At 39.9% G+C, this 17,213-nt stretch overlaps 1 protein-coding gene across 1 annotated transcript; it reads right to left on the reverse strand.

Annotated features, from left to right (window-relative positions):
- Positions 1-269: 269 nt before the first annotated feature.
- On the reverse strand, positions 270-9,768 carry gins3 (GINS complex subunit 3). Its single transcript, XM_087844560.1, has 3 exons — positions 9,491-9,768; positions 8,671-8,904; positions 270-1,354 (listed from the first exon to the last, which is right to left on the reverse strand). Exons 1-3 carry the CDS (start codon positions 9,659-9,661, stop codon positions 1,124-1,126), a joined length of 636 nt encoding a protein of 211 aa, XP_087700686.1. The 5' UTR covers positions 9,662-9,768; the 3' UTR covers positions 270-1,123.
- Positions 9,769-17,213: the final 7,445 nt, after the last annotated feature.

A 17,213-nucleotide genomic window follows, 5' to 3' on the forward strand; every position in this document is an offset into this window, starting at 1 on the left:
CGTTGGCAGGAGCCTCGTGGAGTGATACGTACTGTGCTTCAACATAATATTACCATATTGTGTGTGTATAACCTCTTTTTAAGTCCATCCAGTCGCTTCCGCTTATCCTTTTCAGGGTCGCAGGGGGCGGTGGAGCCTATCCCAGCTGTCATGGGGCCCTGCGAGAGGCAGGGTACACCCTGGACAGGTCGCCAGTCTGTCGCAGGGCTAACACACAGGGATAGACAACCATTCGCACTCACATTCACACCTATGGGCAATTTGGATTAACCAATTAACCTATCCCCACAAAGTGCATGTCTTTGGACGGTGGGAGGAAGCCGGAGTACCCGGAGTGAACCCACGCAAACACGGGGAGAACATGCAAACTCCACACAGAAAGACCCCGGCCTGATGGTGGAATTGAACTCAGGACCTTCTTGCTGTGCGGCAACAGTGCTAACCACTGTGCCACCGTGCTGCCCTTTTTAAGTTTTGTGGATATTATACATGGTTATGCTGAGGATATGTCGGCCAATTTCCACTTGAAATGCCTTTTGGTTAAACTGTCAGCAAAGAATTTGCATTTGCACTGTTAAATTTTTATATAACTTTAATGCACATAAAAAAACAGCTGCTTGTTTAAGTGAAAACACATGTTGTGTTTTTTTTTGCACTAATAAAGCTGTGGAGTTGCAAAGTATTTTGTCTCGTGTCAATTATATCGTTATCGCAAATTTTCAAATGTTTATCGTGATAAATATTTTTGGTCATATCGCCCTGCTCTAATACCAATATCACAAGTTTATTAACAGGCCTTTAGATATCAGGATGAATATCTTCATAGCGTTGCTTTGATTTTAGATTTTTAAAAATTCAAACCAAAGTAGAAGATATTATAACTCGCCTTGTAATGATAGAAAGTAGCAAATGTTTTGAATCTTTACTGGTAAAAACAGTCTTTACTTGTGTAAATGTCACAAAGAAGCTTCTTAATGCACACAATGTAACAAATAAATAGAAATGTCTTTATACTCCTTACAGGCTCCACGTCTCAACACTTCCTGCATGGCTCAGGCTGAGGGGAAGAAGCGGTCCGTGGACAAAGACGGCACTAAAAAGAGTCTCCTGCGGGCGAGCAGGGCTAGGGCTGAACATCAGTGATTTTCCTCTTGCGGTAGTTGAGAACCAGGCTGGAGGCGGTGAGCTGCGAGGCCTGCCCCTTCTCCCAGCTCTGGAAGCCGTTTAGGCCGCTCTGGCCAGACCTGAATAGAGCCTTCTCCAGACAGTCCAGACGCTCCACGAACGCTGACGTGTCCTCGTTGTAGGCGTTCTGCGAGGAGTCCATGGTCCGCCTGAAGCGAGCGATAAATGTCTGGATGGAGGACAGCAGGAAAAGTTTAATGTGCAGAAACTCGCCAAGCAGTGAATGTATTTTACATTTTAGGCATGCTTGGAAAGTTTTCAATCAGAGTGACCCAGTTTGTGCAACACAGCTCACCTTTGATAATCATTTTAATGCTAAACTTCAGACATGTAGAATTTCATGTTTTCAACTTTCAGGCAAAACTTCAAAGCTTCAAAAAAAAGAAGAAAAAAAACTTGATCTCAAAAATATTGGCGGTAACATCAGAGTGTGTCTAAACATGGCTCTCCCTGTTGCTGCTACATTGAGTTGTAACATTAAATTAGAAAAGATAAACGATTATTTTCAATAACAGTTAATTTGCTTTTTCTATTTCAATTTTTTAAAAAAATTCACAGGAAGAACAAAATGAAATTGTGGGTCATCCAAGTACGTCAACATGAGCATTAAGGTTTGTTCCCAGGACATTTTAATTTAACCCGACTTTTGGAATAAACATTTAGTTTACTCCAAAGGCCGGGTTACAGGTTGGGAGGCAGGTGTCACAGCGGTCAGCATCGACCCCAGCCGAGGCCTTTGTGTGGAGTTTGCACGTGATTTTGTCACGGGGATGATTACGCCATTAATTCATTACTAGTATTTCAGAATCAGAATCAGCATACTTTATTAATTCCCAAGGAAAAAATTTAGGATTCAGGAGAATATCAGCAAATATCTGAAGTAATGGTATCGATATCAGATAGGACTTGGACAAAGGTGGGTCAGTGCATCTCTAGCACAGAGGGATAGCCACGCAAATATATTATAGATCCAGATGTGACAATATAGATCAATACTAACATGTGTGACTCGAACATTGAAAGAATTACTATGTCAACAAGAAACTTAGACAGTTTAAAAAACAAAAACAACTGTTCTTTTTCTGTCGATCACTATGCCACCAGACTGATTGGCACCTTTAGTTTTCTATTTTTTCAGTCAGAATGCAGTTGTGCATTATTCATAACTGATCAATTTCAACACGACAGATTAAGCTATTGTGCTCACGTTAAAAATAATCTTACAGCTTCTAACAGTTTGAGCTATGAGAGGCTGCAAAGAACTCTGAACATGTGTTTCTGTTTGTGTGTCAGAGTCAGGTTAAAGTGAGTCTGCCTGGTAACAGCAGCACTGTAACACTTCCTGAGCTGACTGCACCCCCTAGCTGTGATGAAGAGAGTAACACCGGTTTATCAGTGAATGTGTGTCCTGTGAGCATTTTTAATAAAACGTCTGGGCTGCTGCTTCTGTCAGTCAGCTACACCAGGACAAAACCTCTTTCCTTAAACAAGACTAAAGAGTGCAGTAACACATGCACAAAGTCAAAGACTCGCTTTCTAATCTCAGATCTGTTCATTTATGCAACAAATAAATTAATCTCACGTTCAGATTTCTGCTTGAAACAGAAGGTGACCTCAGAGCCATCAAACACTGTGACCTCATTACAAGGAAAAACTTCATGTCTGGCTGCAGAGAAAACAGTGGTCTGCCCCTGCTGGTCCAGGAACGCATAACATACCATCAGCACGCGTTTGATCTTTGTGTTAATCCAGCAGAAATCCTTTATTTGGAGGGTTTAGCACCTCAGAGGATGAGAAGACGGAAACAGGGCTTAAAACAGAGAAACGTTCTGTGCCTCAACAAGTGGAGAGGAAATCAGATACCACATTTCGTGAATTCTGGACAGTTTTTAATGCACCCCTCTGCACCTTCTCTCCATCAAACATTGTACAAATGTCCACGATTAATACATTTCTTTTAAGCCATTTATCACCCTCTGCATTTTAATAATTCACGTGTTTAATCAAAGGGTTCTGCTCGTGTTCAAAAGTCACAAAAATCTGTTTTGGGAGCAATTTTAACAAAACTGTACATCAACCTCTTCATTCAGATTAGCAATTAATCTAGAAAGCTACACATGCATAGCTGAAAAACATCATGCAGGTGTTCCTCAGAGGGAAAACAATACTGTTGTATCCAAAGTATAACTTTTTAGAAAAATTCACAAGTATCCAACACAACTGTTTCAAACTTTTCAGTTAATTCCTGCACCCTCAAAGAGGTTTAGGCCATCCAAGGAAACAAGCAGTCATATATTCTTGTTATCTAATAGCTTAACCCTTTAAGACCTACCATAGAACCAAGTCCGCCAGAGCTTATATTATATATTTACATGCTGTGGAGCCATTTTTGGGAGCATTTCAAGTTGCTATACATCAATACAACCATTATAGCCCAGATTTTAATAATATGTCTGCATTAAGTGCATAGTAATTACATAAATTGCAAAAAAGTGCAATAAACTACAAAAAAATTGAAAATCGTTTTTGTTTTTTTAACATATATTTCTAGTTAGAGAAATTTAAGAGTCTTATCCCTCAAAACTGTAAATACAAAAAAGTTGCACAAAATAGTTTCCCACCACAGGAAATTTATTTTGAGTGTCTTCATAGTTTTATTTTTGAAATACACCAATTTTTATACACTGCAGGAAAAACGAAAATAAATATTATAATGCAAATTTGCAAAAAAGCAGCATATGCATCAAAATAAACTATTTCCAGCAGTGCAATATGAGTCCTAAGCATCCCAGAAACGACACAGAAAGTCATAAAGTCAAACATAACTAAACACCAGTATAGGCTGATGAGGCCCTGATGGTAAAAAAAACTAAATTTCCGCGAAAATGACGTCACTTCCGGTTTTGGGCAGGTAATGGCGGACATGCGATAGTTCACGCTGATGTTTATTCTAATGTAGGAAGTGTTACAAACAGCTGATCGGATCGGCAAAGCGTGTTTCTGGAATATTATGTTTTTGTTGCTGCTTTTTATGCAGTTTTTGCAAAGCTATATGTGGAAGGAAACTGTGACCGAGGACAAGCTGATGGCATAAGATGTAAGTACAACTCCTCCGGTTTCATATGCAAAAAAAATTATTGCGCTAGCTCACGTGGTTCCGGTTCTACAGGGATTTAAAAATAGTTAAGCAAAACGGAGCGTGCCCGCTCCGACCGACTTTAAAGGGTTAATAACTCACGTGTTTAATCAAAGGGTTCTGCTCGTGTTCAAAAATTACAAAAATCTGTTTTGGGAGCAATTTTAACAAAACTGTACATTAATCTCTTCATTCAGATTAGCAATTAATCTAGAAAGCTACACATGCATAGCAGAAAAACATCATGCAGGTGTTCCTCAGAGGGAAAACAAAACTGTTGTATCCAAAGTATAACTTTTTTTTAAGTATCCAACACAACTGTTTCAAACTTTTCAGTTAATTCCTGCACCCTCAAAGAGGTTTAGGCCATCCAAGGAAACAAGCAGTCAAATATTCTTGTTATCTAATAGCTTAAACAAAATGAATAATTGAAGCAAATCTGTAATATCTTCCTGATTGGAAATGGGTTAAAACTGCACAGCTTTCTCTATAAGCATCTGCACAGCTTGCTAAGAAATATGGCCTCGGTCATTTTGGTTAACTACAGAAAAAATGTCGAAATTGGTTCAGGAGGTAGAGCGAGCTGTCTACCAAACAGAGGTTGTTGGTTCATTACTGGCTGCTTGAGTCCACATGTTGAAATGTTCTTTGGCAAAGATACTGAACTCTAATTGGCCGAGTCCATCGATTTCCATCCAGCATAACAGAAAAGCACTCCATAAGAGTCAGTCCAGTTACCAAATCTGCATGTTATATAATATTTCAGCAGCTGAGTCTGAATAGTCATGATATACACGATAACTATAATTATATACACCCTGAATTTCTATTGGAGGAAGCATTTTTGCTAATAATGGAAGCACTTTTACAGTAAAAGATGGATGGAGTTATTTCAAGCCTGCATATTAAACTTACATCACACAAGGATCAGTTTACCTGGAAATCATTAAGCAGCATTACTGCCAGCAGCAGTCAGATGCCACATTTAGGAGGTTTTAGGAAAACAACATGAATGCTTTAAGATACTCTGAGACCTTCAGACACTTTGATAATAAGACAAGGACAAAAAGGTGTAGCAGGAATGGAAAAGATACAAGAGCCATGCAAAGGCTTCAGTGACAATATGTTTCAAAGGAGATCGCGGTCACGATGACCAAACACAGGCTCCAATTTCTTTTTTCCATCTTCCACCTCATAGAAAGTGCAGAAATTATCCTCACTTGCAAAACACGAGTAGTAAGAGACAGTCAGAATGAGCCGTCGGTATAGACAGCTAAAGCTGGACTCTTTCATTTGTTTTCCTTCAGTTTTTTTTTTTAATATATTATGAGTGGCAATAAAAGGAGCTGCTCAGGTACAAACCATCTGTACACAAAGATCAATACGCAGACAATCCCAAACTCTGGTGGCAACTTAAAATTCCACCCATGCACTCATTTTAAAATGTTGAGCTTTTAATGAAGAGTCCACTTAATATCTGCCACCACAAGAAGCTAATGGCTTGTACTTCTCCTGTAGTTCTGCCTCACCTCCCATAGCGCACACACTGTTTTCACGAATCTGCAGACATGCTGTGTCCTTGATGAAGGAAATCAATCACTGCACATGTCATGTGGAATAAAAACCTGTCTGATTTATGTATGTATTATTTCATGGCTGTGCAGCACACACCTGCTATTATTACAGCAGGTCTAGTCTGTGTTTCCTTTTTTCCTGTTACAATGGTGGCTGCTTGTACTAAACATGACGAAACCTGAGGCAAATACTAACATATACAGGATAAAGCTGGCACTTCTGTAATATCTTTCTACTCAGTTGAGTAATCTGAGCACTTTCTACTGCAAATTTTATTCACCCAATCATACACACAGGCCTTTTGTCTATCCCTAGTCACTTCAACACATATGGGCCAAATGAGGGTTCAATATCTTGACCAAGGACACTTCTGACTGGAGGAGTCGGGGATCGATCCACCGTCCTACCAATGGAGTAACTACCACCTGAGCCACAGCTGCTGGCGTCACTTAACCAAACATTGGTGATCAGGCTCAACAGCCACCCCAAGGTGCTTATAAACTCAACAAGACACGATTCAGAATTCGCAAAAAGAGTCAGTATTTGGAATGCGTGACAAATCGAATGCACAGACAGGTCTACTGGCAGCAGTGTGAAAAAGACAAAGAGACTAAAGACATAACAGAGGCTGAAAAGAACAGTTACTGCAGCTAAAGCTGCAACATCTGAATGTGTGTGTGAGAGGAACAGCTCGGTGCTCTAGTATATTAAAATGTCCTGCTGGAATGTGTGCAGACTTTAAGTGCTTTGCACAACATAAACAAGGTGTACTGGCATCCATGATGGAAAGGGATTTTTTAAAAAAAACACAACGTGTGTCGCTTATACAATACAATCACAGCTCTATCATTAAAACACAGGTGGCTGTGACTGTAATTAAAACTGTGTATTTGGTTCAATTAAAATGTTATTTACTTGTATCTAAGATAAGGTTAGCTATATTCTTTCAGCTGCAGTTCTGAAAAATAAGGCAAGTGAGTGAAGAACAAACACAGAAGCCTAAATCAAAGAAGTAAGTAGGCTCACTAACAAATTTTATATAAGATCAGCGACACAGCTTAGGTGCCTGGTTTTATGATCAATAAAAGCAGGCCAGTAGGTCAATAAAAGTGTTTAAAATTTCCCCACAGAATAAATAAAAAAACAAAACAAAGAATGAAAAACAAATACCAACAACAACAGCAGAATTAAGTTCAGTTGTTCGGGTAGCAAAAACAAAAAAACAAACAAAAAACTGCAATCTTCCCTGTGGTCAACAACAGACACACGTTATGCCCCTATCGTGGACTAAACCAATCAGAGATAGTAAGGGGCGGGACCTCTGATTGGCCGTGGTCCAGTTGAAAGTGCAGGTGGAAGTGGGAGGTAAGTAGCTTGAATAAAGCGATATCAATTCATTAAATCCTGAATCGACTTTTAAATATAACTGTGTTTTGCCAGAAACGCCAGATTCTCAGATTAAAGCTCACAAAACCCTTTTAACAACAACCAAACAGCAAATGAGAGCAGGTACACGGACTCCACACAAAGACGTAAACACAGAACGGACCCGACGCATCAGAATCAACTTTGTCTTTCTCGGCTTTCTCACCCAACGGCCCGTAGACGGACACACTGTCAGTGCTTAGCGATTCTGATGCGTCCGGTCCGCGCTGTGATGACGTCTTTTTGCGCTGATTCTGAGCTGCAGGTTTTGTCTTTCTCCAACCAAAATTCACAGAGCCAGCAGAAAAAGAAGCAGCAAACTGCGCTTCACATTTGATCAATGTCGTCATGAATTTTGCTGTTTTGCTTCCACGACTATTAAAATCACACTTCATGCACAGCTAGCTCTCTCTCTCTCTGTACTTCAAGAACAGTATTATTCATTCTCTTATTACCCACCAGTCTACCATTGTTTACAGCGCTGTCGGCTGCTGTCTTTTTCTTTTTTTCACTTAAATGACATCGGACAAGAAAGCCTATTTTTTCTGTTGTTCAATACTGAAGAAATTTAAACTTTATATGCAGAACATTGTAGAATATTTTTAAGGTTATCTGCTATAAAAAGCCAGACCAGGAAAATCTCCTTCATGTTTTTCTGTGTTTTATTCTCAGTTACTTTCACACAAAGGCATCTGCTGTGATGTTCACAATTCTGATGAAGTCAGTACTGATAAATGATCAGAATTATAATATTTCTGACTGTCTGAGGCTAAGTTGAATCGAATCGGGACTTTGAAAACCGGACTCGAATGGATTATAGAAATCAGTGATGATACCCAGCCCTAGTGAGCAGCCTAGGCACGACAGAAGTAGATGTAGCTGTAATAGGAAAAGAACTATTGCTAACTTTTCTGTTAAGTTAAGGCCTGATCCTTCTGAAATTCATAGCCAGTGCCCTGACATAGTGCCATCAATCTTTGAATGCTGAAAAAGCACAGTGTATCCAGAAAAACACATTATATTATATAAATTATTATAAAATTTGTGTGCGCCTAACTTTTTAAAGTTAGGCGTACCGGTACGCCCATGGCAAAAAGTTAGTCTAGAGCCCTGCTTTAGACACTCATACCGTGTCCAGACAGAGGTCTGAAAGATGGTGACACTATTTTCCAGATATTTGATTGGTTTATGGACACCTGTTAATTTCTTAAGTCGAACCTAACATGCTTTGGAGCAGGCACTGCAGGACAGTAAAAGATAAATAAGGATTATTTTGCACTTTCGGTGATGCAGATCTACTCTGGTCTCTCTCATCCTTGATTACCTCCATGTTAACGTTTTATTTTTACCTGCAGCAAAGTCTGTGCGATCTCAGGATTCTCTGGGCTGTCAAAGTGCAGCATCTGGGATCCCAGGCCATAGTAGTAGGGCCCCATCTTATGGAGGTCCACCACGTTAGGATCAGCATTGAACACGGTCCTCCAACCCTCTCTGTACACCTTAGGAAGCTCCACAGAGACCACTTTCCTCTTCCTCTCATACAGGCCCTTGGTCAGCCACAGAGGAAGCTCCATCTTTGTACCCTGGGATGAAACAAAAGACAGTGATGGAGTAACAATACCCCGGCTCTCTGGAGCTCTAATAGTGCTACAGGGGTGTGTTTTGGTGTACACCGGATTTTTTAAGAAATCCAAGACCTCACATGTACTAAAGCACTGTTCACTTTACTGCGATACCTACAACAAGGCTTGACGTTACCTGCTCCATTAGAAACATTGGTTTTCAAATGTAGTTTATTTATTTAGTAGTAGATTTTTAAGACTAGTACCACCTTCTGGTAGCCGACTGAAGAACACTTGCGATGCTAACTAGCTGAAGCTTAAGCATACAAAAGTTAGAAATCTTGATACTGGTATAGTTGTTCGCGTTTATAAATACGCCGAATTTACACGCGAGTCGTGTCTATCCTTAAACGCTGGAAACTGCTTTTTCGAAGATTCTCCCTTTATAAATACAATGACATAAACAAAAGTATCAAAAATATGAATAACGTTTAGCGAGATTTAAGTAGCTTTGTGAAAAAGATAAACGGGCGACTCCGGTACTTTTGATTTACTTGTTTTAACATAAATACATTCGCAATACTTTCACTGTTATGTGTTTACCGACCTCCGGGATGTCCTGCGTGTCACTCGACTTCTCCAGAAAGCCAAGCCGAGGGAAAGTGCACTCTGTCCGGATAGGAAGTCTCTCATGAGAGAGCAAAATATCGTCCAAAGACAGGAAATTCTCCTCCATACCCACCCCAGGCGGTACGGGAAAATACGACTGCGTGTCCATTTACGTTTGAATAATCTGTAAAGCGGTCAGTTACAAAAATACTTTTAGTAAAATGTTATTGACGCAACCCAGCTCCGCTATGTTTACAGTCTGTTTTACCTTTGCTGTTTTGGCGCCAGAAAATATGACGCACCAATCAGAGCGGCGCAGAGAGCTCAAGACCAGAGCAATCGATTGCTAGTGAAAATCAAACGAAAATCAGTTATCGATTTTTTTTTCTCTTCTTTTCTTTTGTTTTTTGTTTTTGATTTTTTTTAAACGTGCTGAATTTCAAATTATGTAAGGACAAATAACAGGCTTAGCCCTTATTATAATACAAGTTGTTCATTCAAAGAAAAGCATAAAGAAATTTGTCAATAAAAAGCAATCTGTAATTACAATTTCAGCCATTAGAGGTCAGAATATAACCATTAAAAATGTAAAGTCACCTTGTATCAGGTTGTAAGAATGTTTCGCTGTAATGATTGCAATTGCAATAATTACATCTACAATTGTAAAAAGAAGATAAGTATCTTAAACTATGAATGCCAAGTTAACACTAAGTGAAATTAGCATACTTTGTCTTCCCTCTGACCTTCTTTCTATATCTCTTGATGACATTGATGAGTTTATAAAAGAAAAATGGCAGCAAGTTTATTCAGTAATCTTCCTTCTCTCCATTCAGTAAGGGTACCTTCAGTTTGCCTTGGATGTGCATACTACACACCAAAGTCATGAGTCATGCTAGTATCCACAATAAACATGTGATTATTCCAATGCTCAGAATGTAAAATAAGTCATTCATTTAAATAAAATGCAGCAGCAGTGAATGAAGGTACTATCTTTGTTTGTTTGAGCTGAGCCAGCAGGGACTTTTCACTGTGAGAAACTGACTGAAGACCACGTAATTTCCACAAAACATCATCCCCCTCTGTTAGCTGCAGGCTATGATAGACTGAGAACACTTTGTGTCCCATAAACAGGCAATAATAGCTGCAGTTATTATTATTAGTTGGTTTTCTATGGTCCTGTGTTCCATGCATCATGATGCTGAAGTTAAAATCTTCTCCTGAAATCCCTCCATGCATCATGGCCATAATAAGCAGAAGGGATGATCTCAGCACTAACAGGCCTGCAACACTTTATTTGAAGTGGCGCTCATGAGGCACCATAACCACATTATGACCGTAAGCACTCTAATATTAGAAAAACACGCGAGTGGGATTGAACACTTTGTGCTGAAGTTCATAGCACTTTCCGCTAACACTGCATTAGACATTGTGACACAATGTGGGTGCTCCAGAAGAAACTCTTGAGTAAAATATGGAATGGAATTCCTGCAAAAAAATTTAAAAAAACTTCTGGTTGATTCGGTGAGCACGTAAACACTGACAGGTGAAATATTACTCAAATCAGGAACAGAGTTAGAGTCACAAATAAATAACTTGATGATTTTTGTGTCATTATTATGTAATTCTTGGCTGGGATAAACGTCTGGCATGATATGAATGGCGTTTTGACTCCTAACCAACATGAACCACACACCCAACATAGCTGCAGACCAAGCACAGTCCTCCCCAGTGGTGCTCCCTGATGGCAGCTGCCTCGGACAGCGTGACAGTGTATCCCCACTACACCACAAACCTGCCCGGGAATGGCTGCAGGGAAACAGCCTAAAGTCTTTCAGCTGGCCTCCAAACTCCTAATCTGATCCAGAATCTGAAGGGTGCGCATGAACAAGTCAGATACATGGAGCCCACAACCCACATGACCCAAAGCATCATCTGTCAGTGTCTCAGTGCCAAACTCTTCAGGAACCCTTCAGAGGTCCTGTGTCTATGCAAAGTAACATGACTCTACACAGAATTAACCAAAACGTATTATACAGGAGAGGTGCTTGAACTCAGCATTAAGGTTAGGGTTAAGATTTGCTTTCCAGGCAGTACCATGAAGACATTTTGGTCCTGCAGTTCTGCTTTTTCAAGCAAACAGGCAGAAATTCCTTAAAACAAGATGGATGTTAACCTAAGCTCACTCCAACCCCTAACCCTGATATAAGTGACCCACACAAACCTGGCAAATGTTAAAAATGTGCCATAAATTCTAAACCCAGTACATCACACTGTATTTTGTCACATGCCGCCTGCGTCTCAGCACTGTGCACAAGATATCTCTGGTTTTTTACATCTTCTTGCTTCAGTAATTTATATGTGTCTGCATGCAGACTCCCATCTCTGCAGGACCTGTACACCTCCAGGACACTGGGGCGTGCAGCTCGGATCTCAGCTGACCCTTCTCACCCTGGACACAGTCTGTTTGACCTGCTCCCCTCAGGCAGGAGGCTCCGGTCCATTCGCACCAGAACCTCTCGCCATAAGAACAGTTTCTTCCCCTCTGCTGTTGGACACATGAACAATAACCGTATGACTGTTCCCACCACTAACACATGACCCTACGCTGTGTTCACTGCATCATTCCATGTTTGGCACTGATCACCACCTGCACTCATGTATATATCTATCTACTTAGCACTTTTAATTCTTATTCTTATTTTTATTTTCATGTCTATTTAAGCGTTATATGACAGTATGTTTGCACTAAGTACCGCAGCAATTTCCTTATGTTGTAAACCTGCTCAACATTTGGCAATAAAACCCTTTCTGATTCTGATTCTGATTCTGATGTGGTTTAGAAAGGACTGTGGTTTGGCATAAAATAACCACTGGTGACCAGCTGAAAGTGACAGCCCAGTATCAGTAATAGCCCAATCCAGTGAGTCACAATCCAGACATCCTGAGGCCCTGAGACATGCTGGCAACTTTCACAAAATGAGTGAGAGCGCACCGGCTGTGAACCTGGAACACATTGATGGACATTATGAAACTGAAAAACAAGATTGAAACTGATTGAAACTGTATGTTTAATAAATGGAATAAATGTTTAATCAAATGACACTGCTCAAAGCTAAATAAAAAGATGTAAAAGAATCAACCTGATATAAAATGATATAACATGATATAATCCCCACATGCTGTAGAGGAAACTTTGCTAACATGTGTACATTTGGAAAGGCAACAGAAAAAACACCATAAAACTGACATATTTTGTGATGTCTTTATCAAATTTGCAGTTGTTAATGTTGTTCGCACCTTTAGGTAGCGCTGACTTGTTCGTTTACATTTTGAACTGTACATTTCTACTAACTACACACAGCTGCTAATTTGATTATTAGCAAGGACTTTAGTTATTTATAGAGTCAGCGTAGTTTAGGATCCTGTTGTCAACCTTAAAAATCCCCAAATCCCAGCTCTTTTTACCCTGAGGATAAAAATGCCACCTTCCCAGAAACTGCTGTAAAAATTATTATAAAGTCATATTTTTTCCACTTTAAATGACTGTGTTTAAAATTACTTCAGCCTGAAATACACATACCACAGATTAATTACAGTTCTTTTGGGACAGTATGTTTACATAACTCCTTTGATTTTTATTGAACAAAAACCCCCAAAAAGAGAAATAATTTCTATAAAATGCATTTCAAGGATCATTTTTTTTAATTAGGTCCTAAAATGGGTCAACGATTGAGAGCAACATTGATTTTCATCCACTTTTATTTTTCTGTAATTTTAGACTTTTTTTTAAGTCATACTTTACGCCCTAAGGACAAAAAATTGGCAGCTCCCCAAAAACTGCTGTAAAAATATTATACAGTCATATTTTTCCACTTGTAATGACTCAGTCTTTTAAAACTACTTCAGCCTGAAACATAAATATCAAATATTATTTGTATTTAATCATATGTTTTGTGATTTTAACCCTTTAAAGGCCAGTATGTTTACATAGCTCCACTATTTTTTATCAAAAAAACAACAACAAACCAAAATTAATCTCCATAAAATACATTTTAAGGAGTAAATGATCCAATTAATTTTATCAGGTCCTAAGATGGGTCAATGATTGGCAGCAGTGATTTTCATGTATTCTTATTTTTTCAACAGTGTCAGAGAAAAAAAATCCTAATGAAAATAATGCCACCTTCCCACAAATGGCTGTAAAATTATTATATAGTAATCTTTTTTTTTCACTTTAAATGACACAGTAAAACTGCTTGAGCCTGCAATTTAAATATCTAATATTAATTATGTTTTTTGGATTTTAACCCTATAAAGAGGAAGGACTCTAGGAGTTGAGGTGGAGCTGTAAATAGGCAGACATGCAAGCCTCCCACGTGGTGCTGCCAGCTCTTCTCTTTCTGCCCGTGAAAAAATCTTATATGTGCTGCAACTATCAAAAATATTTTAGTTTAACTTCGCCCAAAATAATCTCATGTAAGGCTCAAAGATGCCCATTTATTTTTCTGTTCACAGGATCAAGTCTGAATATGCATGCATGCATGTTTTGATTGATTTATTGTTTTTCAGGATGTGTTTACGTGTTTAACGCTGTGTAAAAAAGTAGTGCAAAAGTTCACATACCTTTTATTGCTGGGAGGGGGCCACACTAATGTTTCCAAGCTTTCACATAAGTTCAAATTTACCTCATTTCTTTCCTCTGCAGTGAAACGTCTGTATCAGACTGAATCATACGTTTCTGACACAGACTTTCCGTGATGATGACAGAAAGAATCAATCAGTTTGTTGCTCCAGGTTGCATCTAGAAGTGTTTCAGGTGAATCATCCAGCAGCAGATCCATGACTGTCTCCAAAAGGAAGTGAGCAGTATGCAGTTATGCAAACAGCACAGCAATGGCAAGTTCAGTATGTCGCAGTTTTTAACCTGCAGTGGAACATCTGCCTGACCCATTTAAGGTCTGCTCAAGTGCATATGGACCTGTTTCCATGACTACATACTGGAAGTTGCCTTCTTAAATGAAAAAGCTGTCAAAATATTGCAAGACAAGAAAAGAAAATTTGGTGTACTGATGTATATTACATAATATCACACAAGTACTGTTTTGTTCTGTCATGTCTCACCAATCAAAGAGTCCGCATGACAAAGTGTCATCACTTTAACAAACTGATGAAGCCTGAGAGGGGCTTTTCTTTCTGTTAATTGCTTTGCGTTTACTTGTGGGCGATCGTGGCTCAAGAGTTGGGAGTTCACCCCGGCTTGGACAGTCTTGGTCGTTGTGTCCTTGGGCAAGACACTTGACCCGTTGCCTACTGGTGGTGGTCAGAGGGCCTGGTGGCGCCAGTGTCCGGCAGCCTCGCCTCTGTCAGTGCGCCCCAGGGTGGCTGTGGCTACAACGTCGTTTGCTATCACCTGTGTGTGTGAATGGGTGGATGACTGGATGTGTAAAGCGCTTTGGGGTCCTTAGGGACTAGTAAAGCGCTATACAAATACAGGTCATTTGTGTTCATTTTCCTGCTCCTTTCAGATCTCTTTTCATTGTTATTTTTGGTCTTTTGTGTCTTTGCAGCTGTTTTGCAGCTACTAGCGCTCTTTTTGTGTTTCCGTAAAGTCATCTGCTGACATCCCGCACTACGCAACATGCTCAGTATGTTTCCCGCCATGCATTCGTGTAAATAAACTGTGGTAAGTGTCCTTTTGGGCACACTCGATAGTATGTAAACTGACTTCTTGAGTTATGCTGCCAACTGGAGACCTGTGAATATTTCAACCCATCTTCATTTGAGATACACCAAGAAATTCTTTACAAATTCGAAAAGTATATTAGGTGTAGAAAAAAAACACATATATATTTAAACACTCAGATTATTACCGACGTTAGACTTTGACAGCCTTGATCAGTGTGCAGCACATCTGCATGGAATTGTGGGTTATTTGTTGTCCCGTGCTTGCATGCTCTGATATTCCCTTGATATGGTGGTATTGTCCAAATTCATGGGCTGCATCCTCCTGAGGCCGCATTTGTAGAACGATTACGTCACAGCGACGCGCCGAAGGCTGTCCAAATTCGTAGACTCCTCCGAATGCAGCTGACAAATGCGTCCTCCTTTTCCCCGAATTTGAAGGATGGGTCGGGTGTGTCCTTCGTGGCCTACCATATCTCAGAATTCATAGCGCGGCCCAGCCAAGCTCCAGTTTCCAACAATGGCGGCCGCTACTAAGTTTTAAAATTACTCTTACTAATCTTTCTGGGTCACAAAATAAACTTTTAACATATTTTCAGGCGAGAAAGTAGCTGTGTAAACATCAAATATCTGCTCGGTTTATCAAGATATTGCATATTTGCAAAAGTGCTTCGACGTTTTCGGAGCATCTGCTACCCACCAGCTCGATAGCTAGCCGGGAGCTCGAGGGTCACTGATGCGGCCGAGAACGGCACAACTCCCGGCACATCATTTTCAGATCACCGCGGACTTTTGCTGCTCGGGTTAAACGTAATATATAAGTCACTTAGACAACCTAAAAATGTTATTGTTGGGCTTTTTTCAGTGTTTTGTTTGTTCGTGAGTAAATCGGTTTGGCTGAGATTAAAGTTATTAGATTAGATAAAATAAAACTTTATTAATCCATCGGGTGGGTTCCTCCGGGATTTTCACACAGCTGACTAAACGTCAAACAGAAAACTGATTAAACAGAAGTGTGAGACGGTCGAGAATTTACTCCAGTGTCCTGTTATATTTTAGACAGCAAGGAGCAGACGGCCGAGTTTATTAAACTCCACCGAGACAGCGGTGATGCTAATCAGAAGGCTAGACCGTCCAATTTCCCCAGCCGTTTACTTCCGGCCTACCCGACCTTCTGAGGACCCGGCCCACGTAGACTGCGAAGGCCGGGTCCTCAGGAGGATGCAGCCCATGAATTTGGACACGACCATAGATTAGCTTTCTTTTTTGAGCTTCCTTGTTGTCTTCTTGCAGTGTCTACATGTGTCAATCAGAACTGATTTAAAACTTTATTGACACACACATTTGGGCTTGCTGTTTTGAACCATCTCTATGTTCAGGCTGGAAATGAAGGATCATTATCTGGCTTTAATTCAGTTCTGGTTCAAGTAAAGCACTTGATGCTAATCCTGAGGTATCAGAATAAGTAATTTGGGGCTTTTGGAAATTGTTCCTGGAAGTCGTGGCAACTAAAAGAAAAAAATGTGACAGACATGAAGTATGTAAAAAGTGTTTCATAAACTGTTGTTTATATTTACAACATAGTTAGGTTTAGGGTTTGACTTCTCAGCATGAAATTAGACCTCATAGGGTTGATTTATCGTTAGTTACCAATCCTATCTCATTATTCTTGACCTGCAGGCTTCATGACTGAGGCAGTCTAATGCACAAACAAAGATTTTAAACTCTTACCCCATACTCATTGCCTTTTAAATGTTTTCTCTCTGGAAACTCTCAGATTGGGTTCTGGGAAATGTTGTTAAATGTTAAATGACAGAGTGAAATAGGTTGAAAGCGGATACCTCGCATTCAGTCCTAAAATAACTCCTGGAGGGGGGGTTGTGTGCTGAACATTTCTGAGTGATGTAAGAGTGTTATCCTGAAGGGATCAGCAACAACACCATGTCCCAGTAAAACACACGCAGGTTGACCATGAAACCCACTTCTCCTGCTGGAGAAGTTGAATGTGGGTCACAGAATGAAAGCTGAAAAATGGTCTG

This window comes from Neolamprologus brichardi, chromosome 7, assembly GCF_056152115.1.
Source record: "Neolamprologus brichardi isolate AB-2024 chromosome 7, ASM5615211v1, whole genome shotgun sequence".
NCBI classification, from domain to species: Eukaryota; Metazoa; Chordata; class Actinopteri; order Cichliformes; family Cichlidae; genus Neolamprologus; species Neolamprologus brichardi.